This window comes from Pleurodeles waltl, chromosome 11 (genome assembly GCF_031143425.1).
Source record: "Pleurodeles waltl isolate 20211129_DDA chromosome 11, aPleWal1.hap1.20221129, whole genome shotgun sequence".
Lineage (NCBI taxonomy): Eukaryota > Metazoa > Chordata > Amphibia > Caudata > Salamandridae > Pleurodeles > Pleurodeles waltl.
In genome coordinates, this window is record NC_090450.1 from 730352603 (window position 1) to 730378696 (window position 26094).

Consider the following 26094-nt stretch of genomic DNA (forward strand, 5'->3'; position numbering starts at 1 on the left):
CCCAGCAAAGTCACTTCCTTCAGGTATCTTTTGTAAGTATGTTGGATTTTGCACATAATTCCTTGCGGATTAATATTCCTGGAGAGCAATTTTGGCTTCCCTGTGTGTTTTCCTATTCTTATCTGAATTATGCTTGTAACTAACTCTATTCTTCTGAACTGATTTGTTCATCTCACAAAATACATTTTTAACCAGGCTATGGGGCTTATTATGACTTTGGCAGATTGAAAAGCCCGTACGCCGAAGTCTCGACAGGGTAGGCTGCCGCCAGTGTGGCAGCCTCCCCACAGGGCCCATTACGAGTGTACTGCTGGGTCGGTGGGTGGAAACAGTTCCAGCTCATTGGCCCAACGGGAAACGGCCCACAGCATTGTCTCAGGCTCATAATAGAACCGGCGGCAATGATTGTAGGAGGCTGGACTGGCTTGTAGTGAGTACCAAGGGGTACTTGCACCTTGCACCAGGCCCAGTTATCCCTTATTAGTGTATAGGGTGTCTAGCAGCTTAGGCTGATAGATAATGGTAGCTTCGCAGAGCAGCTTAGGCTGAACTAGGAGACGTGTGAAGCTACTACAGTACCACAAGTGTCACTTGCACAATATCATAAGAAAACACAATACACAGTTATACTAAAAATAAAGGTACTTTATTTTTATGACAATATGCCAAAGTATCTTAGAGTGTACCCTCAGTGAGAGGATAGGAAATATACACAAGATATATATACACAATAGCAAAAATATGCAGTATAGTCTTAGAAAACAGTGCAAACAATGTATAGTTACAATAGGATGCAATGGGGGCACATAGGGGCAACACAAACCATATACTCCAAAAGTGGAATGCGAACCACGAATGGACCCCAAACCTATGTGACCTTGTAGAGGGTCGCTGGGACTATTAGAAAATAATGAGAGTTAGAAAATTAGCCCTCCCCAAGACCCTGAAAAGTGAGTGCAAAGTGCACTAAAGTTCCCCAAAAGACAAAGAAGTCGTGTTAGAGGAATAATGCAGGAAAGACACAAACAAACAATGCAACAACTGTGGATTTCCAATCTAGGGTACCTGTGGAACAAGGGGACCAAGTCCAAAAGTCACAAGCAAGTCGGAGATGGGCATATGCCCAGGAAATGCCAGCTGTGGGTGCAAAGAAGCTTCTACTGGACAGAAGAAGCTGAGGTTTCTGCAGGAACGAAAAGGGCTAGAGACTTCCCCTTTGGTGGACGGATCCCTCTCGCCGTGGAGAGTCGTGCAGAAGTGTTTTCCCGCTGAAAGAACGCCAACAAGCCTTGCTAGCTGCAAATCGTGCGGTTAGCGTTTTTGGACGCTGCTGTGGCCCTGGAGGGACCAGGAGGTCGCAAATTGGACCAGGAGAGAGAGGGGACGTCGAGCAAGACAAGGAGCCCTCTCAGCAGCAGGTAGCACCCGGAGAAGTGCCAGAAACAGGCACTACGAGGATGCGTGAAACGGTGCTCACCCGAAGTTACACAAAGGAGTCCCACGTCGCCGGAGACCAACTTAGAAAGTCGTGCAATGCAGGTTAGAGTGCCGTGGACCCAGGCTTGGCTGTGCACTAAGGATTTCCGCCGGAAGTGCACAGGGGCCGGAGTAGCTGCAAAAGTCGCGGTTCCCAGCAATGCAGCCCAGCGAGGTGAGGCAAGGACTTACCTCCACCAAACTTGGACTGAAGAGTCACTGGACTGTGGGAGTCACTTGGACGGAGTTGCTGGATTCGAGGGACCTCGCTCGTCGTGCTGAGAGGAGACCCAAGGGACCGGTAATGCAGCATTTTGGTGCCTGCGGTTGCAGGGGGAAGATTCCGTCGACCCACGGGAGATTTCTTTGGAGCTTCTAGTGCAGAGAGGAGGCAGACTACCCCCACAGCATGCACCACCAGGAAAACAGTTGAGAAGGCGGCAGGATCAGCGTTACAGAGTTGCAGTAGTCGTCTTAGCTACTTTGTTGCAGGTTTGCAGGTTTGCAGGTTTGCAGGCTTCCAGCGCGGTCAGCAGTCGATTCCTTGGCAGAAGGTGAAGAGAGAGATACAGAGGAACTCGGATGAGCTCTTGCATTCGTTATCTAAAGTTTCCCCAGAGACAGAGACCCTAAATAGCCAGAAAAGAGGGTTTGGCTACTTAGGAGAGAGGATAGGCTAGCAACACCTGAAGGAGCCTATCAGAAGGAGTCTCTGACGTCACCTGGTGGCACTGGCCACTCAGAGCAGTCCAGTGTGCCAGCAGCACCTCTGTTTCCAAGATGGCAGAGGTCTGGAGCACACTGGAGGAGCTCTGGACACCTCCCAGGGGAGGTGCAGGCCAGGGGAGTGGTCACTCCCCTTTCCTTTGTCCAGTTTCGCGCCAGAGCAGGGGCTAAGGGGTCCCTGAACCGGTGTAGACTGGCTTATGCAGAATTGGGCACATCTGTGCCCAAGAAAGCATTTCCAGAGGCTGGGGGAGGCTACTCCTCCCCTGCCTTCACATCATTTTCCAAAGGGAGAGGGTGTCACACCCTCTCTCAAAGGAAGTCCTTTGTTCTGCCATCCTGGGACAAGCCTGGCTTGGCCCCAGGAGGGCAGAAACCTGTCTGAGGGGTTGGCAGCAGCAGCAGCTGCAGTGAAACCCCAGGAAAGGCAGTTTGGCAGTACCAGGGTCTGTGCTACAGACCACTGGGATCATGGAATTGTGCCAACAATGCCAGGATGGCATAGAGGGGGCAATTTCATGATCTTAGACATGTTACATGGCCATATTCGGAGTTACCATTGTGAAGCTACATATAGGTAGTGACCTATATGTAGTGCACCCGTGTAATGGTGTCCCTGCACTCACAAAGTTCAGGGAATTGGCCCTGAACAATGTTGGGGCACCTTGGCTAGTGCCAGGGTGCCCTCACACTAAGTAACTTTGCACCTAACCTTTACCAGGTAAAGGTTAGACATATAGGTGACTTATAAGTTACTTAAGTGCAGTGTAAAATGGCTGTGAAATAACGTGGACGTTATTTCACTCAGGCTGCAGTGGCAGGCCTGTGTAAGAATTGTCAGAGCTCCCTATGGGTGGCAAAAGGAATGCTGCAGCCCATAGGGATCTCCTGGAACCCCAATACCCTGGGTACCTCAGTACCATATACTAGGGAATTATAAGGGTGTTCCAGTAAGCCCCAGGAAAGGCAGTTTGGCAGTACCAGGGTCTGTGCTACAGACCACTGGGATCATGGAATTGTGCCAACAATGCCAGGATGGCATAGAGGGGGCAATTCCATGATCTTAGACATGTTACATGGCCATATTCGGAGTTACCATTGTGAAGCTACATATAGGTAGTGACCTATGTGTAGTGCACGCGTGTAATGGTGTCCCCGCACTCACAAAGTCCGGGGAATTTGCCCTGAACAATGTGGGGGCACCTTGGCTAGTGCCAGGGTGCCCTCACACTAAGTAACTTTGCACCTAACCTTTACCAGGTAAAGGTTAGACATATAGGTGACTTATAAGTTACTTAAGTGCAGTGGTAAATGGATGCGAAATAACGTGGACGTTATTTCACTCAGGCTGCAGTGGCAGGCCTGTGTAAGAATTGTCAGAGTTCCCTATGGGTGGCAAAAGAAATGCTGCAGCCCATAAGGATCTCCTGGAACCCCAATACCCTGGGTACCTCAGTACCATATACTAGGGAATTATAAGGGTGTTCCAGTAAGTCAATGTAAATTGGTAAAATTGGTCACTAGCCTGTTAGTGACAATTTGAATGAAATGAGAGAGCATAACCACTGAGGTTCTGGTTAGCAGAGCCTCAGTGAGACAGTTAGGCACTACACAGGGAACACATATATATAGGCCACAAACTTATGAGCACTGGGGTCCTGACTAGCAGGGTCCCAGTGACACATAACAAACATACTGAAAACATAGGGTTTTCACTATGAGCACTGGGCCCTGGCTAGCAGGATCCCAGTGAGATAGTAAAAACACCCTGACATACTCTCACAAACAGGCCAAAAGTGGGGGTAACAAGGCTAGAAAGAGGCTACTTTCTCACAATGATGTATTGCATAGGGCGCACCAGCACCCGTTTGCAATGTTTTCCGCTCGTTGGTCCCGGGGGAAACGGCCTATAGCATTGTCTCAGGCTCATAATCGAGCCAGCAGCAATGATGTACTGCGTAGGGCGCACCAGCGCCCGTTGCAATGTTCACGGTCTGCAAAGCAGACCGTGAATATTGTGACAAGGCTGGCAAGGGGTGCCCCTGCACTGCCCATGCCGAGTGCATGGGCAGTGCAGGCCCCCCCCTGCGGCACCCTGTCTTCCCCAGCCTTTTCACAGCGGGGTTACCGCCATGAAACTGCCAGCGGAGAAGGGGGTTGTAATACCCAGGGTGAAGCTGCTTTCGGTGCTACCCTGGCGGATTAGGACTGCCAGCATCGTCAGAGCATTGTGTAGACGAAAACTGGTGGTGCTGGCAGTCCGACCGCAGTGCTACTGCTGCGGTCGGAATATGGTGCTCAGACCGCTGCATTGGTGGCAGTTGCGGTCATTAGAACGCCAGGGTAGTAATCAGGCCCTATATCTCTAGAAATAACAAATGCTTGTAAGGATGCTTTAATAGCATCCTATATTATATTAATTGGGGCAAAGCCTTCTTTTAGATCAAGAAAACTTTCAATCTCTATTTTACATGACTCACTCCAATTCTTGTCTTCCAAATATTTCTTATTAAAAAACAATCTCTAATTTTCCCTTTTCCTAAATTTATTAGGTGACATGTTCAGTTGCTTAAACTCCACTGGAGGAAATAAAAAAAATAATCGATATGAGCTGCCGATTTATGTCTAAGAATAAGTATATTCTTTTTGTGTTGGATACGCTACCCTTGAGGAAACCATAAAGATATTCCTAAAGTGATTTCACTATTTTCAGTTTCGAATTAGTCTTTTTATGAGAGGAAGCACCAACACCTGGGTGCTACAAAAAATTTAAGTCCTCCCCCCCACAGGGTGATCAGACCTCAATCGACTATTGCTAGTGACAGGAACAATTTAATGAATATGACAGGATCATCATCAACTGGTGCATATAAATTAACTAACGTTAACTGCAATTAGTCATGCAGTGTACCTAACACCACCGTCCTTCCACATCCGACTTCTCTCTATGACTCACTGCTCTAACATTCTTGTTAATATAAATTGCTACTCCTCTATGTACTGCACCAGCCTAAGAAATATTTAAAACCAGCCCATGTTTTAAGAATCTCAAACTAGGCAAGCCTGTTTAGAGGAATAGGAGTTTCTGGCACAAAAAACACTGTGGGTGTATGTTTTTTTATCCAAATTTCGACTGCCTGCTTTTTCCTACTGTTGTGTAATCCATTTACATTAAGCAAAAACACCTCATCATTTCACCCCTTTTGGAACAAAACAACGGTTCCCTCTGCTAATATGGCCTGTGTTAGCTTTGTATCTACGAGCTTCCTCCATTCAGTCCTAATCCACAACTCACTTTGCACCAATGTGCACACATTCTCGTCTATAATACAAAAAAAACTAAAGTACTTTACTCTAAAAGATGCAAACTAGCCTACACCTACCTTAAAGTGCAGAGTGCAAAATACAGAGGAATAAAACAAATGAGCATAGAAAACAGTTGCATAAAGTGCATAAATAAAGCTCATTCTAGCAAACATAGATTTTAAAATGGAATACATTCAGTGACTACAGACTAAAGGTGGTATTCTGCCTGTTGCGCCCATCTTGCATTATATGGCCTTCCCCCAGCTATCCAATCTAAATATATGAAAAACAAGTACCTAAAACTGTTCTCCAATAAATCTACAATGAGACTCTGGCACTACACCGCCTTTTTAGGTTGAGCCTAGGCAGCACATGAGCTGTCTCGATGAGACATGCTGTATTCACTCTAAGGGCTTACAGTCAGCCACTGCTTTTGATTTGTTCATTTCAGTTTCCTTTAAAAATTGTTGGTTTTAAGTGGTTATTTTACCTATATGTCCCTACTTTTTAGTTGTTGGTTCCTTTTCATGGAGCATGCCCCCATTTCTTGTAGCATTCCACTTGCCCCATTATAGTTACTGGCTCAGGGACAATTTTTTTTTCAAATATGGAAGAACATTTCAGGTGGGTGTTTGTGTTTTGACTAGCTCTCACTCATGTCTGTTTCTTAACTCTCCACCCAACCGTTCCATGCCAGTTCCTTCTCCTCTCCTACCCCACCCATTCATGTCGATCTGCGAGCGAATGCTGGCAGCAAGCCAGGCGTATCGCTGATTTTAAAACAAAGGTTGTAAGTTCCCTGTCACGTAGCTCATGCGACGGGTATCTTGGTAGTCTCTTTCCCAACATGGCCGCTAAGCTCTGCGCACTAAAGCCGGGCTCTTTCCATTTACCACTCCCTGCATCCCTCCCCTTGCACAGGCTCTGGTTTCCGAACATGCTTGTCCGCTTCCTCAAGGTGACTTTAAGGGCTCCAGCAGCAGACTGTGATCGGGCAGTGCAGGAAGACAACAATACTGTTCTTGCAAGCAGGTGCCGGGGTGAACGTACGCAGGTCTCCAGTGAGCAGTGCGTGTAACTAACGAGAGGCGCTGTGGTGGCTTTAGCAGAATTGTACACACCCTCAGGGGCCCACAGTTTCCTCCCAATGGAACACTGCAGGTAAATATACGTGTGGTTTCCAAATTGTGGACTCAGGCGTTTAATTGCAGTTCATTGGCTCAGCAACAGAGCTGTACGTGAGGATCACTCTTCTGCCAAATCATGTGGCCTATACTCGCATGCGCACTTGTCTAACTGTTTGAGATGGCAAAGGGAGACTCTGCTGTAGGAACATGATTTCTCATGTTTTCCAATTGTAGTGCATAGCGCTGAAGATTGAACTGTTGCTGGATGCGCACATGGCCAGGAGAAGCAGCCAGTTGGAGGGTGACAGAGACAACTGGAGAAGCCTGAGCAACTCGCATTCCCCACAGGCATAACTTCATGTGTGACCTTATTCAGTGCTTTTGAACGCTCCCAATATTGGATTATTAGGTTTGAAAAGACATGCCAACCCCATTTCTCCTTCTGTTTTCTTGTTGGTTTTGATGCATTGTTTTGGGGAGCTGGACACAGGTTATATATGATCTAGGCCACCAATAAACTACAGATGGTCGTGCTCCCTACATGACATAACGGCATCTATTTAGGGGAAGGCTGGCTTTGGGGTTTTTATATCTGCAGGCTACTCTTGTCTGACAACTAGAATCACTGATTTCCTTTTCTAGATTATGTCTTGATTTCTAGCAGCTTCTTCACCCACACCAGTGTACAAAATGAAGGCATTTGAGGGGTAAGGTGCTTTTCGAGGCTCAAGTTCTGAGAGAAGGGAACCTCTAACTTATTTTCACAACTTGAAACTCGCTGTTCCAATTCCTCTCAACCTTAAGCACATTGAGTCATTGGCCTTCTCAGTTCCTCAAGCACTGCTTAATCTCATTTGCAAAATCAAGCTGGCCACACTCTCTTGTTCTGATAGAATACTGATATTAATATTATTGATATCCTTCCTCTCTGCGGGGGTTGGCCAAATCATGAAGAGCATAACAAGCTGTTGATAATCTTAGGCATGGAACATTGTCTAATTAGACTTGGTGCTTGCTTAATCTTATCCTCAAGACTTACAGAGCAGGCACTGTTATTATTAACAGCAAAATAATTGCTCAGAACTATCCTAGGGCATACCCACCTTTCTTTTATCAAATCTTGCAGGACTTCAGTAAACTCCATCTCCTGTACTACAAGAGTGTTATCAGACCACATCACACCTTCATGTATACCATTAGCTAAGGTAGAGTTAGCTTCTAGTATATCTCTGGGCTTTGGCATGCCTCCTTCTGCTGTGTTTTGATCTGCAGGATGAGCATCATTGCCTGGTCTCTGAAATGTCTTGAAAGCTGGTACGTTGGAGTCCCTGGTCCCTGGTCAGTGGGGGAAATGCTGACTCAGAACTGCCCCTTAAGTGCTACTGTAAGATGAAGAAACTTAAGCTGACTTAGAAAATACAGTCTGCTGCTGTTTCCCATTGTTCATGTCTCTGCCCATTGATCTCTAAGAGGCACAGCCAAAATCAAGCCTGTCCTAAGTGGGGGCATGCTGGGTGATGGCCTCATAAATTAACACTGGATCAAGCCGGAAGCTTTCCCAGTAGCCTCTCATGTGGCCTCTAATAAACTTTTAAAAAATGCCGGTCATAGCTGGACACAGTGAGCCCCAATCCCTAGGTGATACCAATCATATAGGGATATCCAACTAAATATCAGCCCTTCTGTACATTCTCAGCAGCAACTGAGTCAAAAAGGTGTGGTGACCACTGACTGCAAATCTTTATAGACAAAAAGGGGACAATATCTAGGTATCCAGTCCACTAATGGCTCTCGAGGCACTTACCGCCTCCCATGTTTCCCCTACATATATGATATCAAGGAGCTAATCTGGGGCAAGCCAAGCCTCAGTTAACGTCCATAAATTGAAAACTGACATCTCCTATTTCTCCTCAAGATAAACAAGCATTTGCAATGCAATAGGTCTCACATTTGCTTGAGTTAGAGCTATTGGCATTGTAAATTCATAACCAGACTTTTCTTGCCACATAAATTGGTCAACTGTACCTTATAATTTTGTCTTTTCCCGCCATGTAATTCCAGTGGCCCTGCATATAACTAAAGCACTTCCATTTACCGTCTTCCTCTACCTGCAGCAAAAAATGAAAATGTTGCCATTTAGCATCTGCCCTGCTAATTCCAATAGAATACCACTTTCACCACCCCACCATTAGAGTTGCTGGCTGGCTAACACAATTCCCCCAAAAAAGACACAAGACAACCACAGAGTGGAAATAAACTAAAAGAGTCATCCAAACATATCAAGAGTGTTCAAACAGTCATAGTGTAATAAGGATGTTAAGTTGGTCTGAATCATGCTCATAGTTGTAATAAGGAGAGATTGTTAAAACATATACAATTATCATATAAACCTTTATCCAAAATAAACTTTTGGCATTAGACTTTAATGCTCAAAACAGCCCCTAGAGAGACCCATAACAAAAATATCATTTGTAAGTAACATGGTCATGTAACCATATTGTTAGCCCCCAGAGGACATAACCCCCTGAAAAAAATTGTAGAAACTAATGCAGTGTAACCATACACTTAGCCCCTAGAGAGTGTCTTTAGGGCTAGCAGGCCTACTGCAATGATATTACAAACAAGGCCTTTAAAACAAAACTTCTCCCAGCTGTAATACAAAGGTTCTAGCAATGAGAAAGCTTAAAAGACACTGAATGATGGGAAGAGTTATTAGTTTGGGGTCCCCACTAACCTAGTGTGGGGACGCAGAGATGATGTAGACAGAAAGAGCGTTTTGAAGAAGGTTCCACTGTCCTAGGACCAGCACAGGCTAAGTTATGAGCAAAAATGTTTTGTAAAAGTAATGCCCTGCTAAGCATTAGGGGGCGGGTTTTCATGCTGCAAATATTATAGTATGGTATGTTGACTGCAATGCTCAGAACAGCCCCACTAGGACACCAAAATGAAAATAGTATTTGTTAAATACATGATCATATAGTTAGCCCGTAGAGCGCATAACCACACAAAAAGAAATGGCAATAAATAATGGAGTGCAACCATATATTGGTTGACCAAGGCTACGGCCGAAACGCCCTGGAGGGGAGTCTTTTTTCCAAATGAAACTTTTTTTTTTTGTCAGCAGCTTGGAGGTATCCCAGCTTTTCTTTAACTAACAGGAAAATGTGATATATATATATATATATATATATATATATATATATATATATATACACACACACACACATACACACACACACACACTCTCTCTCTCTCTTTGCATGCGCTGTGTAATTTGCGAATTACAAGATCTTTATGTGTAGCAAGTGTACTTCAAACGTGAACCCTCAGTAAGCAAAAGCTGTGTGAATTATGACACAATTTGGGTTTAGAAAATAAGCGGTTTTTCCCTTTACATTTGCAAATGAAAAGCACCGCGAAGTAGCAGCAGTTGCGTGTCTAGCAACATCCAGTCATTGTTAAGAAGATCATTTTTTTCTTTCACATTAGAGGTCATCTTGCTAGAAAATAGCAGTATCATGTTAATGGCTCTTTTCACTTAAATCTATATGTGCTCAAACAGGTCCCGGGGTTAATACCATATCATCTGTAGGTGCGCATAATTAAGGCTAGATAAACGCAGCGAGCTTTACAAATGTCTCTGTAATAGAGCACTACAGTGGCACGTCTTTCTTGTGTGAGCACTTCACTTGCTGTTTGTATAAACAGATACATTTTGTGGAGATTGCATGAGAGCCCTATTCCCTCGGCTTGAGGTAAAGGCGAATACTTTAATCCGATATTCCATCAGTTCACTCCCATCATAAGGTTAAACCTGCACCAAACCTAATTTCCTGAGTCATACAAAGGGCAGAAACGCGTGGCAGGTTATTGTAGCAGGATCTCTTGTTTGAAAGAAAATGCAAATAGCGAATCTCATTAAAGAGGAGTGTTGTGAGCATTCTGCGGTATTGCTGCGAGCTTTGTTTTGTGCGAGGGGAAAATCTGCATCATAATAGATATGTAAATATGTTGAGCTATTTTATAAATGCATCTAATAATTAAAAGTTCTATCCATCAGCACTTTAGGTGCCTCTTAAGCTTGTTTGCGCCTATTCATTTTTTCCAAGGGTTACATGGCTGTGTGCAGCCAGCTTGTAAAAGCCTGTTGAATGGACTCTGAGCTGCGTACCTGTTACACAGAAGCTAACAAGAACAAGCAACGACATGGAAGGGGTGTTGGGGATGGCAGTACGAACCAACTCAGAGCACCATAGCCGCCATAAGCATGAGCGCTAAGGGGAGACACCAAAAAGTAGTTGGTTCACAGTAAAACATATCGGCCCTCATGCAGTAATCCATGTAGCAGAGTCAGTCTGCAAGGCGGTAACAAAAGCGGGACAAATGTAGAGCATTTAACAATGACATCAAAGGATTTTTAAAAGGCAAGCCTGCGAACGAGTGAAAGTGTTGGCCGTGAGGAGGGCGTTGTTAAAAGCCCACAATACCTACAACAGGTCAAAGCGCTTGCACACTTGACCTAAAAAAAGGAATGAACACAAGTACTCCCCCGAGCCGCCAGGATATCAGTGAGAAAGGTGAGCCGAGCGTAACAGCCATATTGGCACTCTGCTTAGGGTGACCAGACGTCCTGGGTTTCCCCAGACATTCCCGGTTTGTAGAGGACTGTCCTGGTGTCCCGACGCTTCTCTTAATTTTAAATAAATGTCCCGGTTTTTGGGGCAATGGTCAGATCATTAAATAAATGTCCTGGGTTTTGGGACAAAGGTCAGATCACCTAAGGAAGCATAAGTTAAAGGTATGCTCTCCTTTAACAGACGGCTACAAAGTATGAAATAATTAAACTAATTTATCTGTTACTGTCAGGCAACACAGTCCCCTGTCTGCTCCCAGCAGAGAGATGGAGTGGGGAGCAGAGCGAGGTGGGTCGGGCGGGTTGGGGGTGCAGGGAGGGAGGTCAAGCCATAGCTAATTTTATTTATGTAGTCTTGTAAATGTGTGTGTGTGTGTGTGTATATATATATATATATATATATATATATATATATATATATATATATATATATATCAGTCCCAAAAGGTCCAGGAAAGGCGCGCTTACTTTATGTCGGTGCCTGCGCCAGGGAAGGACCTATTCCCTAAATTAATCTCCACACCAGTTTGACAAATTATGTCAAAGACGCTTCACTCACAGGATTGCGCAAATCTTCATTTAATACATGAAATTATCCCAAACAAACCAACACGTTTTGACCTTCACGGTCTTGATCACAGTGATTACACAATCCATTACATGCACTATTTATACTGATCCTCAAAGCCATGCCCTTATGTGGCATTCTGGAATATGTAGTCTACAAAATGTATGCATATAAAAGACTTTATACAAGCACCAAACCAATACACTTACACCCAATACATTCCCATGACATAGAAAACTATAGAACAACTGTACAATTACAAACAATAATAATAAAATAAATATTAGCACAAGTATTCTACTCATTACACCAATTACTTCTGATATTATACTGTCCTCATTATCTGGATCCCAATACAAATGTATAAGTCCATGTATTATATCAATCTCAATTCCTCACACCAAAGTTTCAGATCATATCCATTTGCCTCATTTTGGGGTCTAGTACCCCTAACTACTGTGTCTTGTAACTATCTGATTTTCTGCAAATAATATGATCTATTACTCTTTACATAGACAGTATAATACTATTCATATTGTACAACCATAATAATAGATGACAATATAATTCTTCATTGCAGTTGATCCTGAACTTCTCAATTTCAGAACTCTATCGCCTCCCCATTCATGCTTGTGTATTGTAGCAATGCCATAATATTTCATGGACAGCCAATCTAATTCTGGATGGGTTTTTCAAATGTTTGGTCATAGCATAAGTAGTATCCTCATTTTCCACTGCTCTGATGTGTTCCAAGATACGCTTTTTCAAGGGGCATATAGTACTGCCTAAGTATCTCAGACCGCATCGGCATTCCAAAACATATACCACAAAAGTTGTTTCACATGTGATTATTTCTCTAATCACAATCTCTTTTCCCCTAAAATCTGTTATAGCCTTTTTATTGCATCTGATTTGACATGCTTTACACTTTTTGCAACAGAAGAAACCCTTGTTTCCATCCGTTAGCCAATTAGAAATTTTAGGAGTCTCAAAATGGCTTTTCACTAACATATCTTTTAAAGATGGTACTTTCCGATATGTAATTGAGGGGCGAATACCCACTCTCTGTCCAATGTCACTATCTCTTTGGATCAGGTACCAATATCTATTCAAGATGTTCACTATCTGTTGGTTCTATTTACTGTAATCCAAAATAAGTCTAATCTCATTTTTTTCCATCATAGACTGCTCTGGTATATTTCTGTTCTTAAGCAATACCTGTTCTCATTTCTTTTCCCTTGCCTTTCTCTCACTGTGTTTTATTGCTTTCAATTTGTATCCCCTGTTTATGAATCTCTGTCTAGTCTCCTCAAATTTCTCATTCATGTCTTGTTCATTTGAACAATTTCTTTTAATGCGAATGAACTCCCCATAGGGAATACTTCTAATCAATGATCTACGATGGAAACCGATCCTGTGTAGGATGCTGTTAGTTGCTGTAGGTTTCCTATGTAACGTAGTTTGTAATTCTCTTGCTTTAATATACATTAATACATCTAAGAATTCAATGGAACTCTTACTTGTCTTGTAAGTGAATTGTAATCCAACATCATTTCTATTTAACCTACTAAAGAAATCCTTAAACAATCCCTCAGTTCCATGCCAGATCAAAAATAAATCGTCTATAAATCGCAACCATATCACCACTTTATCCCTGTATTGGTCGTTCTCTTGACACCAAGCTATGCATTTCTCCAATCACCCCATCATGAGATTTGCATAGCTTGGAGAAAGGGATACTCCCATCGCTGTCCCACAGATTTGTTTGTACACCTGATGGTTGAACATAAAAATATTGTTATTAAGACATAGTTCTATCATCTCGAATAACATCTCAGAATGTTTAAGAAATTAATACTTTTTTGCCACAGAAAAAATGTCACTGCATTTATCCCCATTTGATGTGAAATTGAGGTATATAGTGAAACCACATATATAGTTACTAACAAATAGTCAGATTGCCATACTACTACATCCAATGACCTCAAAAAGTCTCCAGAATCTTGTATGTACGAATTCAGATCTTTAACCATTGGAGCCAAATAATGATCTACATAGTTCGACACACCCTCATATAGTGAGGCACAACTTGATATTATAGGTCTACCTGGAGGTTTGTCTAACGATTTATGGATCTTAGGCAAGAAATATATAGTTGGCATGATTGGATTTTCATTCATCATAAATGACTTCTCATCAAAACTAATCAATCCTTCTGAGTGCCATTTCTCTAATCTTTCATTTACATCCAAAAGTAATTGATTAATGGGATTCTCAGTCAATTTACAATAATTCAAATTCATATTCAGCTGGCTATACGCCTCCTCCATATAGTCATTCTTGTCCCAAATAACGTTACCTCCTTTATCTGTTTAATTACTATTGATTGGTTATCCATCAAGTCCTTCGATGCTTCCTGTTGATTTTTCATAAAATTATCTTTCTCTTGTTTATGAGAGGGCTGTAATTTCTCTAGATCATTAATAACAAGATCATGAAATATATCAATTTTGTTGCCTGGAGAAAGAGCTGGGCAGAATTTAGATTTGGGATTGAACTTTGTTATTTCTTTTTGATCTGTATCAATACCCAATGTAGTCAGTATTTGTGTTTCAGTCATATCATCATCTCTTAAATTATAAGTCAAGTCATATATTGTTTTAAAATCAGCGCTCTGTTCTATAGTTAAATCTAGATTACACGTACTAGAGCCTTCTTCAGATATCATTGTAGGACCCGTTCTGGAAAAGTGTTTTGCCAATTTCAATTTTCTTACAAACTTATATAAGTCAATTCTTGTTTGTACAAAATCTTAATGTTTCTCCGGACAAAAACTCAGACCCTTCTGTAAAACTTATTCTTCCACCTTGCTCAGTTCATAATTTGATAGATTAACAATCAAGTTCTCTGATTGTCCCAATGATATCTTAGAATTTATTGTTCCTTCCGACTGAGTAGCATGTAATCCTTTCCTTTTTACCCTTCTCATCTTCCTCTTCCTTTGGGGTCTCGCCAACCTTGGCCCCTGCCTCTTCCTCCCCTTCCTCTGTTTCTCGGTGTTGTTTGATCCAGGTACACTAATTTCATTTCGTCTAAAAAAAGTTGTTTTCCTTGCACTCTTGCTAGTACCTTCACCTTCACTCAGATCAGTTTCTGATCCACTTGTTTCTGTATTCTTTGTCTGTTCCAAATCAATATGTCCTGAGTAAAACTGTTGTTTCAATATATCAAATCTTTTTGCAAAGGTTAGGATACGTCCTGTTTCATAGTCTTGAGCATCCCTCAGGAACTTGCTTTTTTTCCGTACCTCTATTTGATTTTCATATTTCTCTAAAAAGATATTCATGGTCTTTTTGCATTTCACCTTCTCTTCTTCCTGATCTAACATCCTAATTTGTTTCTCCAATTCTTTAATACTCTGCCTTAGTTTCTCAATATCTTTTTTGGCATATTTGATTATGACCTCCATCATACGTTTCGAACATTCCATGGTGTTCATACCCCATTTCTTGAGCATCTCAGGACTTGTATCCGAGTGATTTGGTAAGGTAAAAATTCTCAATCCTCTTGGAACTCTGCCCACTTATATGTTTTTCTGTACTTCTGTACTGTCATTACTTCCCAACTTTTTTAGATCTCTTTTTTCATAAGACGTTCTAATTGCAAAAATAGATGTTTCACATTGTTCCTTGGAGCTATTTCCACACTTTTTGATGGTTGCCCTTGAATTTGAGCACTGCTCGTTATTCCAAAGACTGTTACTGCTCTCTGAATACGTTTGGCCTATCTTTCTTCCATATTATCGCCAGGTAAGTTCACTTCTAGCTGACAACAATTCGTAATGTATTAAATGTAGAGAATTCCCACTTTAAACCTCTTTGTAGGGTATCATCCAATATAATATTTCTTTTTAGATATTCAATTCTGTGTAGTTTACAAGACCTCACATTCCTTATGTCTTGTAACTACCACTAGAAAGTGATATATATTAATAGGACACCTAACTTCTATGTCCCAAAAATAAATCTTATATACAATTATTGCAGCGGAAATAAGTCATTCACATTGTTCTGTGCTGGGGAAGTCCTCTGTTCACTTTAACCACTGAGAGATTTCAACTTACTTCAAGACTCATAGGCAATACTTCTTTCAGCATCTTATTTCAATAAGTCATGAGCAAATATTACCAAATCTTGGGTATCGTAACACAAGTGAGAAATTCAACTTTGTGTTGTACTTCAAACCATTTGCCGTTCTACAGATGATAATTTCCTAGATTTAATATATTTGGCGCTTCAAAACACTGTTTGATCATTGCTACTCATGTGCCGTGTGGGTTCATTAAAATTCACCTCCACTCATAATATCCATCAAATTTATTTTTCAAGTACCTAATAGTCTCATTACCAACAGTATGCAATAAACTAAAACGAAGCTACGAGGCTTATCGTTTTAACCAAAATGCCTCCGTTATTTGAACTGTTTCTCACTCACCACTTAATCCACTTGATTGCTTCTTATTCAGGAAAAACGTGTGTCTGATAACACCCACCACGTTTCGTTCCCTGAGTTCAGACACCACCAATATTCAACTCTGAGTAGCTTTCTGCATGTGGCTCTTCTGTTTAACCACTCGCTCAAACAGCGAATCCAGAGGCCGCTCGTACTCCCCAGTTTTATGAGATTTCAGATGCAGGGAGATGTGTCTGTGCGCGGATGCCACAGTATTTGCCTTTTGTACTTCGCCGAAAATTCTTTATAATTACAAAAAGGCTTCAAGACAACTTAGTCTTACCCGCTGTGCTTGCGGAAACTGGCTGTTAGAGACACGCGTCTCCTCAGTGTGCGTTTTAAATAAATCGAACGGCAATGCTTTTCTCTCATTTAGTTCAATCACGTTGCAATTAGACCAAGTCTCTTCTTTTCTATCTCTCACGCAGTAGCACAGTTAATCCTATTGGACACAGGAATTTTCCTCCAGCTTATCTCTACAGTTCTTTACGTTGCACATTGTATACCGATAACATCTCTTCACTTTCCGGCACTGCCTAAAAACTAAAACATCAGTCCCAAAAGGTCCAGGAAAGGCGTGCTTACTTTATGTTGGTGCCTGCGCCAGGGAAGGACCTATTCCCTTAATTAATCTCCACACCAGTTTGACATATTATGTCAAAGACGCGGCACTCACAGGATTGTGCAAATCTTCATTTAATACATGAAATGATCCCAAACAAACCAACACGTTTCGACCTTCACGGTCTTGATCACTGTGATTACACAATCCATTACATGCACTATTTATACTGATCCTCTAAGCCATGCCCGTATGTGGCATTCTGGGATATGTAGTCTACAAAATGTATGCATATAAAAAACGTTATACAAGCACCAAACCAATACACTTACTTACACCCAATACGTTCCCATGACATAGAAAACTATAGAACAACTGTACAATTACAAAAGATAATAATAATAAAATAAATATTAACACAAGTACTCTGCTCATTACACCAATTACTTCTGATATTATACTGTCCTCATTATCTGGATCCCAATATTACAAATGTATAAGTCCATGTATTTTATCAATCTTAATTCCTCACACCAAAGTTTCAGATCATATCCATTTGCCCCATTAGGGGGTCTAGTAGCCCTAACTACTGTGACTTGTAACTATACGATTTTCTGCAAATAATATGATCTATTACTCTTTACATACACAGTATAATACTATTCACATTGTACAACCATAATTATAGATGACAATATAATTCTTCATCGCAGTTGATCCCGAACAGCATCTTAGTTTTCAATCTGATAATATATCTTGACTCCAAGCGTCTCAAGGTCTTATATAGATAGTTGTATTTGGATTAAGTTCTCTTTTTTCTTCTTACCTAATTATGGTATTGGGGCTCCCAAATTTCTTCTATTTATTCATCTTCCTTTTTAGGCTTATCATGGTCATTTGGAACATTCATGATTCCAGAAGGACGTTTTTGACAGAGTTTGCACATTATTTATCATAGAGGCACTTTTTAGCCTTATACATAAAATGTTATTGTATGATACATCTTATCGGATTCTTATATATCTGAGGTATGTTTTTTTTATTTATATTCTATCTTCACGTCACTTCCTACTTCATCTTTTACACCCACGTACTTGTATGGCGTACGCCTCTGGAGTGGGTCTCATTTTGCACGTATTTTACTTGTCTGTTTGCATTCACTGGTGGTCTCTATGTCTTTGGCGAGCCTTTACACTGATTGGGATATTGTCTGCATGTAAACACTTTGGTCAATCATTCATAGATTAGTCTTTTAGCTAATCGTGTGTTATGCATCTGGAGTAATTTTATGTACACTTTGGGTGTGACTGTTCTGAAATAGTATTGTATCCTTTGTTCATGACATGTTATATATGTTTTGGAATACATATGTTTTTCCTTTCTGCATTTACATCTTACAGCCTTGAAAAAGTCTTGTTGACGAAACATGTGTCGGCTGTTGCATCTTTGGACTTATGATGTTACTCTTTTTCATTAACTTTTTGAAGGAACAATAAAGAACTGACTCCTCACACTTTCTGCTAACAGTTTTGACCAAGAAGATTAAGAACTACTGTTGGTGTGCCCTAGTTGGATATTTATATAATACACTGATCAGAATGTAGGCAAAAGTTCAGGGTCAAAGGAAAATGTATGAGGAAAATTAAAACAATGAGAGACACAGAAGACAAACTTAATGTAAGTGATTTAATAGTCAGTGAAGTATTCTCTAACTACTGTGAAAAAACTCTTACAAATGTGAATTGAATGCCAAAAAGGGGGGCATCAAGAAGTATTTTTAAAAGATCCCTGACTCACAGAAAACAAATATAGACTATGAAAAATGTTGATCCCCAATGAGGGAAGAAAAGATTAAACAAAAGTTTAAAATGCATGAAAAAGAATGGTACTCTTGATCAGACGGAGGTCCCATTGATTTCTATATTGCTATTCATGAGCTACTTTCCCTTACATTGCACAATATCTTATATGTTGTTCCATGAAATGGTCCCTCAGTAAAATCGATCCAATACAAAGCTTCCTAACACCAAAACGGAAAACACACATCCTCCATATTAAATTACTGGTCAATGTGTCTAATTACCATATGTAGAAAGTTACTGACCAAAATTGTTGCTTTTAGAATCAAATCCTCCCTTTTCCTATGCCTTATGATTAAGGGAAGATTAGCCCGTATACCATTAAACCTTTTGGAAATGTATTGTGCTCAAAAAAAAAAAAAACACGAGGCCTGGTCCAATGTGGCCTTGATGGCAGAAAAAGGCCTCAATTACAATGTCGTTTGCTTTTCCATTCTCTAGCCAGACATGGTCTGCCAAACAAATTAAGTGATTTATTTAAAAAGTCTGTACAAGACCCTTGCCTATTGGTTCAGAACCGTCATCAACCTTTCCCCTCATTCATCCTTCTGTCTTCTTCCACCCCCTCAGGAACGTCAGACCCCAGTAAAGGAATATATCTTGCCTATTAAGCTTTACCTCGTACACGTGCACACCTTTTGATTGTTTGGTTCTATTCCTTTCCTCCTATGGTAACGTTTCTGGGAGGGGGTTTATTATTGTTTACATTCTGGTGCTCAGTTGCTCCCTGGTCTCCCTACAGTAGAGTGTATAATCTGTAAACTTATCTCAGTGGCTGTGGAGATTGTTATCCATATAACATACTGGACCGCTGTAGCCTTGTCGTCTTTACGGCATCAAGGCATTTGTTGCTGTCTCTTGTCTTTAAAAATGCAATAAAGAGATGATTTTCAGAAAAGAAGTCTGTACAAATCACAGGGTATGTACCACAGCCAACGGGGGTATGTCAAGCACATTCATTCGAACCAGAGGCACTTCTAAGGGTTTCCCTCTAAATCCAATCCATCAAACAATTGTCCTGGACACCCCCCACCACCTTGAAAAATGTAATAACAAAATAAAAATATACTAGGAATTAAAGTTTATGGTAACAAATTTAAGTTGTCTGTCTGTGATAACCTTCGTTTGTTTCTTTACAACACTCTTCTTCAGTACACGCAATTGCAGAGTAAAGAAAACATGTCTAGCTAGTTTGGGTCTATAAATTAAATAAAGTAAAATTGTGTGAGCAACAAATTTTGCCACAAAAAAAGTAATTTGGTCATGTGCTTTTGCCTTGAATTTAAAAAACTGTAAACACTTTGGCATCCTTTCACCAAACTATAGATTAAACACTAAATCTGAACCTATGATCAATCATTGAAAACATAGGAAACTGTAGAAGTGGAACCTGCTGGAATTAACATGGTGGCGAAAGCAAGGAACATTTGAAAAAATGGTTACACAAATAGTTATTTACTCCGTCCAATCTCCCTCTCCATACCAGAGTTAAACTCTATAAGGAAATCAATAATACACTTACAAAATTGTTATGCTCAGGTAAATACCCAGAGATTGCCATCATAAGGTTACAAGGCCAAAAAGAAATGGTGGAATCAAGTTCCCATTTGTACTACAATTCCTTCTGAGTTGTTGAAGCTTCACTTTGGTCCACTGATAATGAGAGTGATCTATCCCCATGAAGTGTCACACTTGCTTGACAGAGTATTCTTTTCTGTTTTTTTATTTGCACACAGATCCAACAATATATCTTTATATTTGCACACAGATCCAACAACAATATATGCATTGACTCAATATTATCACGTACAAAAGCATGTAATAAATACAGAAAGGGGAATCGACTATCACAAGTGGACTAGCTTACCACTCTAATACGGCTCTACAGTGAAATTAAAATCAATATGAAAAATGCAACGTGAGAACTTAAATGAAAAATATATTCTCACAAATGGGTAAGGCTATCCCTCTGGGAGCATGTCCCACTCTTCCAAAATAGAATTTACCAAACACTGAAAAAGGTACAAATTTCACAATACAATCAAGGTCTATCAGTAAAGTTGCAAAGGCTTATTATGGCTTTCTCTACTCATCAGTGGCTAACACGTATAATGGCTCAAATGTTTGCTGAATAAATGACTAAGTAAAACAGAATGGTTTAAACAGTAGATGGTAAAATATGTTCGTAAGTCTACTGAAAAGACAAAAATGTACAGGTAAAAAGGCAAATTGTCTAACCAAATCCTCATAACTAATCATATCCCCATACCTTACCCTACGTTTAACACCAACTTTAACACTGACCCTTTACCCAAATCATTGAATAATACTTATCATAAACTAACCCCCTACACCTTGCCTAACTGTTACCTGAATCCTAACCCCAATCCTTACCCTGCACGGTTTTAAATGATTTCATGGAAAGCAGATTCATAGAAAACACATTCTTAGAACACCAACCAATTGTAAGATACCTTTTCACCTGAACTCTTAAATCAAAAGGTTCATATTGAATGCCATATACTGTTTTGGTAGATATCAATTCATAGCATGTCTTGCAAAATTGTTTTTGTTCATGCTATTTTAAATGTCTAACAGCCATTAATATTGATAAAAGTGTTTTGTCACTTGGTTTCTACAAGCATTGTAAAGATCTTTTTATCTGGCACCACCTTCTCATGACACGTCCTGACTTTGGGGTACTTTCAGTTTTTTTTATAACTGCTTTTCAGAAGGTAGGACGAGAGCTACCCCTTCCCCAAAATCCAGTTAATATCTTTCGTCTGTTTTACCCTTGCCAGTCCCATCTCCCTCTCTCCCCATCCCTTCATCCCCCCACTGTGTTTTTGGGGATCGATGGGCAGAGGAAGCAACCCAATCTGTTCCTTCAGCCATATTTAAAAGTATTGCATTTACCACTTCACCCATGCTCTTCCTTTTTCCATTTTTTGTGCCGCCCTCCATACCCTCTTTCCTCTTAACCACTGCCCTATCCTGTCTCGACATATTTTATCGAATCTCTTTTTTCTGCTTTAATATTAAAACTATGTTCCCTAACCAGGATAAATATGGGCTCAATATCTATGTCTAAACAAGTACGTTTCAAGTAAATTAATATATATTTTTTAGTTGTCTTGGTGTTTCCCATTATTGTTATCAAACTGCATTTCTAGGAGTTTGTTTTCTTATTAAATGGGGTTTCAATTATTTTGTTTTTCGGAAATTGGTTTATCTTGTATTTCTATGACTTTAGATACTAAAAACCTGCATACCCTACTATAAGGTAATCCTAACACTTCACCACCAAACCCTTTTTTACTCCCTAACCTCCTTCCACTATGTTTACCAAGAAAAATAAAGCTAGAGACTGGGACCACAAAGCCACGCTGAAATGAGGCTTATACATAGCACATATAACCCTTTGATCCCACATAGATTACGTGAACCATGCCTCATACAGTTGGGCAAATGTTGTCACGTTTTAAAGATCCTCCATTGATACTCTCACCTTAAACATTCTGGTCTGCAGTCTCAGAAGTGGTTGGCAAACGCATTTACTTAGCTGCCAACTTTATGAAATTATTGTGAGAAAATATGGTTGTAGTTATGGAAGGGGGCTAAGTATTTTTACAAGAGGGGGGCTTGGCATTAAAAGGTTTGAAGGTTATTGCCTTAGGAGAAGAATGCAGCTTTGTGTTATTCTTGTTCTCACTACTTTTGCTTATTCCAGACCCCCAACAGAATTAGTGAGCAAAACACAAGAGATGAGGAGCTACCAATACCACTGTAATTATTTGTTTAGCTGGCATAGCTGATTCAGGAACACAGCTGCAATGATATTCCAGTGTCCATCTCTCAGTCGTTCCTGAGCAAGCCACTGTGATAAAGGAAAATACTAGGGCCTGGGATATTGAACTATTGAGTTGGGTAGAAAGGTGTGTAGAGTTTAAGGACAGTGAGAAGAGACTGAGTTGTGGTACAGTACAAAACATAAGCTAGGGCATACCCAAGGAAACATGAACCATGGTTGGTCTTGATTTTATTTGACCCAAGAATTACTTGAAAATGAGAAGTCTTCAGCAGTGGTGGGTGTGAATGCCCATTAGTATGAGTTTGACTTAGTGAATGAGGATGCCATGAAGTTCATTATTACATTTTTATGTGTCTTTTTGAGGGCTGGAGGGTGTCCAGTGTTTATTATAACTGATAATAGTGCTCAATTAAAGTTGAAGGAGAATTAGACCTTCTAATATATTGTGGAATCAAACACATCAGGACATCTTTGTACAGCCCTGTGTCAATGGAATTTCTGATGATGCAAAATGACTGGCTAATGGCAGGATATGAGTGCCATTCAGAGGGAAGCAGAATGTTTAGATAGCTATGAGGGAAACAGGGGAGGCATACAGCACAACCTGCAGTGTCTTTACTGTTAAAAATTCCTTCAAGAGGATGAAAAGGCAGGATGTAAGGACATAGGGCCAGATGTACGAAAGGTTTTTACCCATTCTGTGTCTATGGGAAAAAGCTTTCGTACATATGGCCCTAAGTCATTACTTTAGTGAAAGGAGAAGACCATCCACGAAGAAGGGGAGCAAGCTATGTTGAAGATAGGGGATTGGAACAAAGTTAAAATGGGTCAGAAGAGAGGTAGGGTCTTGTAGGTTTTTGTGATGCGCTTAAGGTAATGCGGTGAAAGGGTTTTGTGTGGTTTGGGTAAATTATAAGAATGGAATAGGAAGGTGGTTCTCTTTCAGTGGGGAGACCAGTATGTGAACAAGAAGTATGATGCGAGGGTTACGTAATGTTGAGGTCGGTTTATGGTTTTAAAAGATAGGGAGTTAATAATGGGTAGTTTGGGAGTTCAGACATATAACAATCGTGTTTGCGGGGCTGGGGAAGAAGTTGTGGTGATGTTATGCATTAACGAACTGACGGATGTATTTAAAAGTCTAGATGGAAACGTTTATCAGGAAGGTTCAATGATTTCGGCTTAATCCAGCTGTTTTACTGGGTTCTTTCAATTTTTCACATTTTTGGGGTTTGTATATTTAGCAATTGGTATCTTTACTGAAAACGTTCCCAGCTTGGGCTTAATCTTATTCTTTTGATATGTGTTAAGGGGAAGTGGATTTAATTATACCGTGCCAGCCCATGTGGGTGACTTCCTTTCGGGGAATGCAAATGTAACGTGGTGGCTGGTTTGACTGGGGTTAAGAGCTTGTCCGAGGAAGGCACTGGGGTGTCCACAGGGATCTGTTCATCCCATTCCAAACGCCCTTCGTCACTTTATTAACTTTAACAATGAAGAAACATCGTTCCCCTGAAGGAAGTATTTGTGCAGACGCGGCGTCCATAGCAGTAGTAACCTGTCTAATATTGTAAAGGGACTCATGCGTAATAACACCCCCTCATATACATTCAAAACCCACTGAAGTAGGAAGATCATTACCTCGCAGTACTCACTGCTTCCAGTTCCAGGTCCAACTTCAAAGGTAAAGAAAGGAAATAACTCACTCCCACACACTAAAAGATGTAGAAAGGCTGCAGCATTACAATTATAAACATAGAAGACGGACTTCACGGCGCGACAAGTATGTAAGCCTTAAGAACATAGTTGATGGACTTAGATGGACAACGATATGGATATTATTCTCAATGCGATGCTGTTGTGTTTAATACACAAATAAAAGTACTAAAGTACACCACATTGCGTATGTGTTTGTCCAGAGTCTAACATGTTTTATAGTATTGCAAGCGCTAGCGGAAGCAGAAGTGGAGATGAAAGCATCACTAAGCCAAGCTACACACGCAGCTGATCTTACAGGAAACGCTGTATCTATTCTGCGCCTTCTGTGGACGAGTCCATCATATTAAGTCAATTTAGTGAATAGGATCAAGCACCATGAGTGTTACCGTTTTCTCTAATTCCGAAAGCACCCTAGTTTGGGGTCGTAAGAACTAAACTCGATTCCGAAAAGTGTAATTCTGTAGATAATGCTAATGTTGTGTTACAGGCAAAAATGTAATGTAAATACCAGCATAGGGCAAAAACAAAAATCATAAAGGAAGCTCCAAGACATACAATAGCAAACATAACCGGAAGTAATACACGCAATGACGACACGGCGCACGGAGTTGCTAACACGCTGTGACGACAAGCCGTAGAGCTCGGAAGCCGGAAGCACCGGCTTGGTTGATGCCGTTGTTTTGGGTTCCTCTCCCAGGGTCGTTATGCAGGGTTCAGGGCCCACTGTGCGTCGCCCTCCACGGGCTCCCAAGCAGGCTGAGCGGAGCTTGGCGTCGGCGCTACCTGGTGCTCTTTCCGTCACCGCCCTCTGTACCGCTCTCGCTGAACCAGCCTGGCTACGGCTGCACGGAGGGGGGTGCGGACGACCCGAACTCGGGCTCAGCGACGTGTTGGGCTCTCTGGATGATGGACTTTTGCGTGGTAAGATGTGAGGCGGTGATTGGGGATTCATGGGGGCACAGAGAAGAGCTTCGCAGAAAAGGTCTTGAAGAAACGGTCACAAAGGAAGCCGGCGATTTCTACCATGGCCATCTGGCTCTCAAATGTGATCCGCTATGGGACCGACCCAGAATCTAGGGGTTTGTTCCGCTATTGAGTGGGCTGTCGCGCTGCCCACATTGACAAGCAAGAGCGGATTGGAAGTGCCTCCTGAGGAGGGGGGTTCACAGTGCGTTCCGATCTCGTCCTCTGTTGCCTTATAACCTGTAAATGGGGTGCATGTGAATATATAGGGGAGGAGGTGCAGAACAGGGAAGGGGGGGATGTTGTGGAGTTGTCTTGTACAGTTAAGCTTACAGAGTAAATTCAGCTATAGAGAGGCAAATACGGAATACGTTCAGGGCAGACAGCCCTGAATGTATACATGAAAACCAGCAATTTAAAAAAAGCCTCCTTGTACGATAGTTTCCAACTAGCCCACACGTCAGAGTGGTTGTTATGCCGATGCCAAGGGACCTCCCCTTTCAGGTTATGTTATTTCTCTAGTTGTAGAATACATTGTTTGAATTTAAGTGGGAAGGCTGAGATCCAAAGTCAGATTCCCGCATTAAAATATTACCCACTGTCCCACATCCAGTTCAGTTGCATGCCCACCCAGTATCTTGCCCACCTACTTAGTGGGTGATGTTGTTATATCCCCGTCACCTCCATTGAGCCTTTTTTTAAGCTCCAACAATATTTACATAGAATGATGGGTAAAGGCACGTGTAGATTCTAAGGTCCTTACATTACGTCCGGTAGCATGGCAGTATCTTTGCTGGAAACTTTTTTTTTTTTGCTATTGTTTTTTTCAAGG

General features: G+C 41.2%; 2 protein-coding genes across 4 annotated transcripts in view; one reads left to right on the forward strand and one right to left on the reverse strand.

Moving 5' to 3' along the window:
- The window catches only part of CIAO1 (cytosolic iron-sulfur assembly component 1), a 184555-nt gene extending 159667 nt beyond the window's left edge, over window positions 1-24888 (reverse strand). The window contains exons 1-2 of one of the 3 annotated variants that reach the window (XM_069214417.1): window positions 24222-24344; window positions 8661-8743 (exon numbers count right to left, since the gene is read on the reverse strand). The gene's annotated coding sequence lies outside the window, so the exon portion shown is untranslated. Of the gene's footprint in view, window positions 1-8660; window positions 8744-24221 lie in introns of all 3 variants that reach the window. The other 2 variants (XM_069214416.1, XM_069214418.1) reach the window with 2 other exon arrangements.
- Window positions 24889-24895: 7 nt separating this feature from the next.
- TMEM127 (transmembrane protein 127) overlaps window positions 24896-26094 on the forward strand; it is a 47037-nt gene continuing 45838 nt past the window's right edge. Inside the window, exon 1 of the mRNA XM_069214419.1 lies at window positions 24896-25220. Within this exon, the coding sequence (XP_069070520.1) occupies window positions 25004-25220 (217 nt within the window). The 5' untranslated portion in view covers window positions 24896-25003. The remainder of the gene's footprint in view (window positions 25221-26094) is intronic.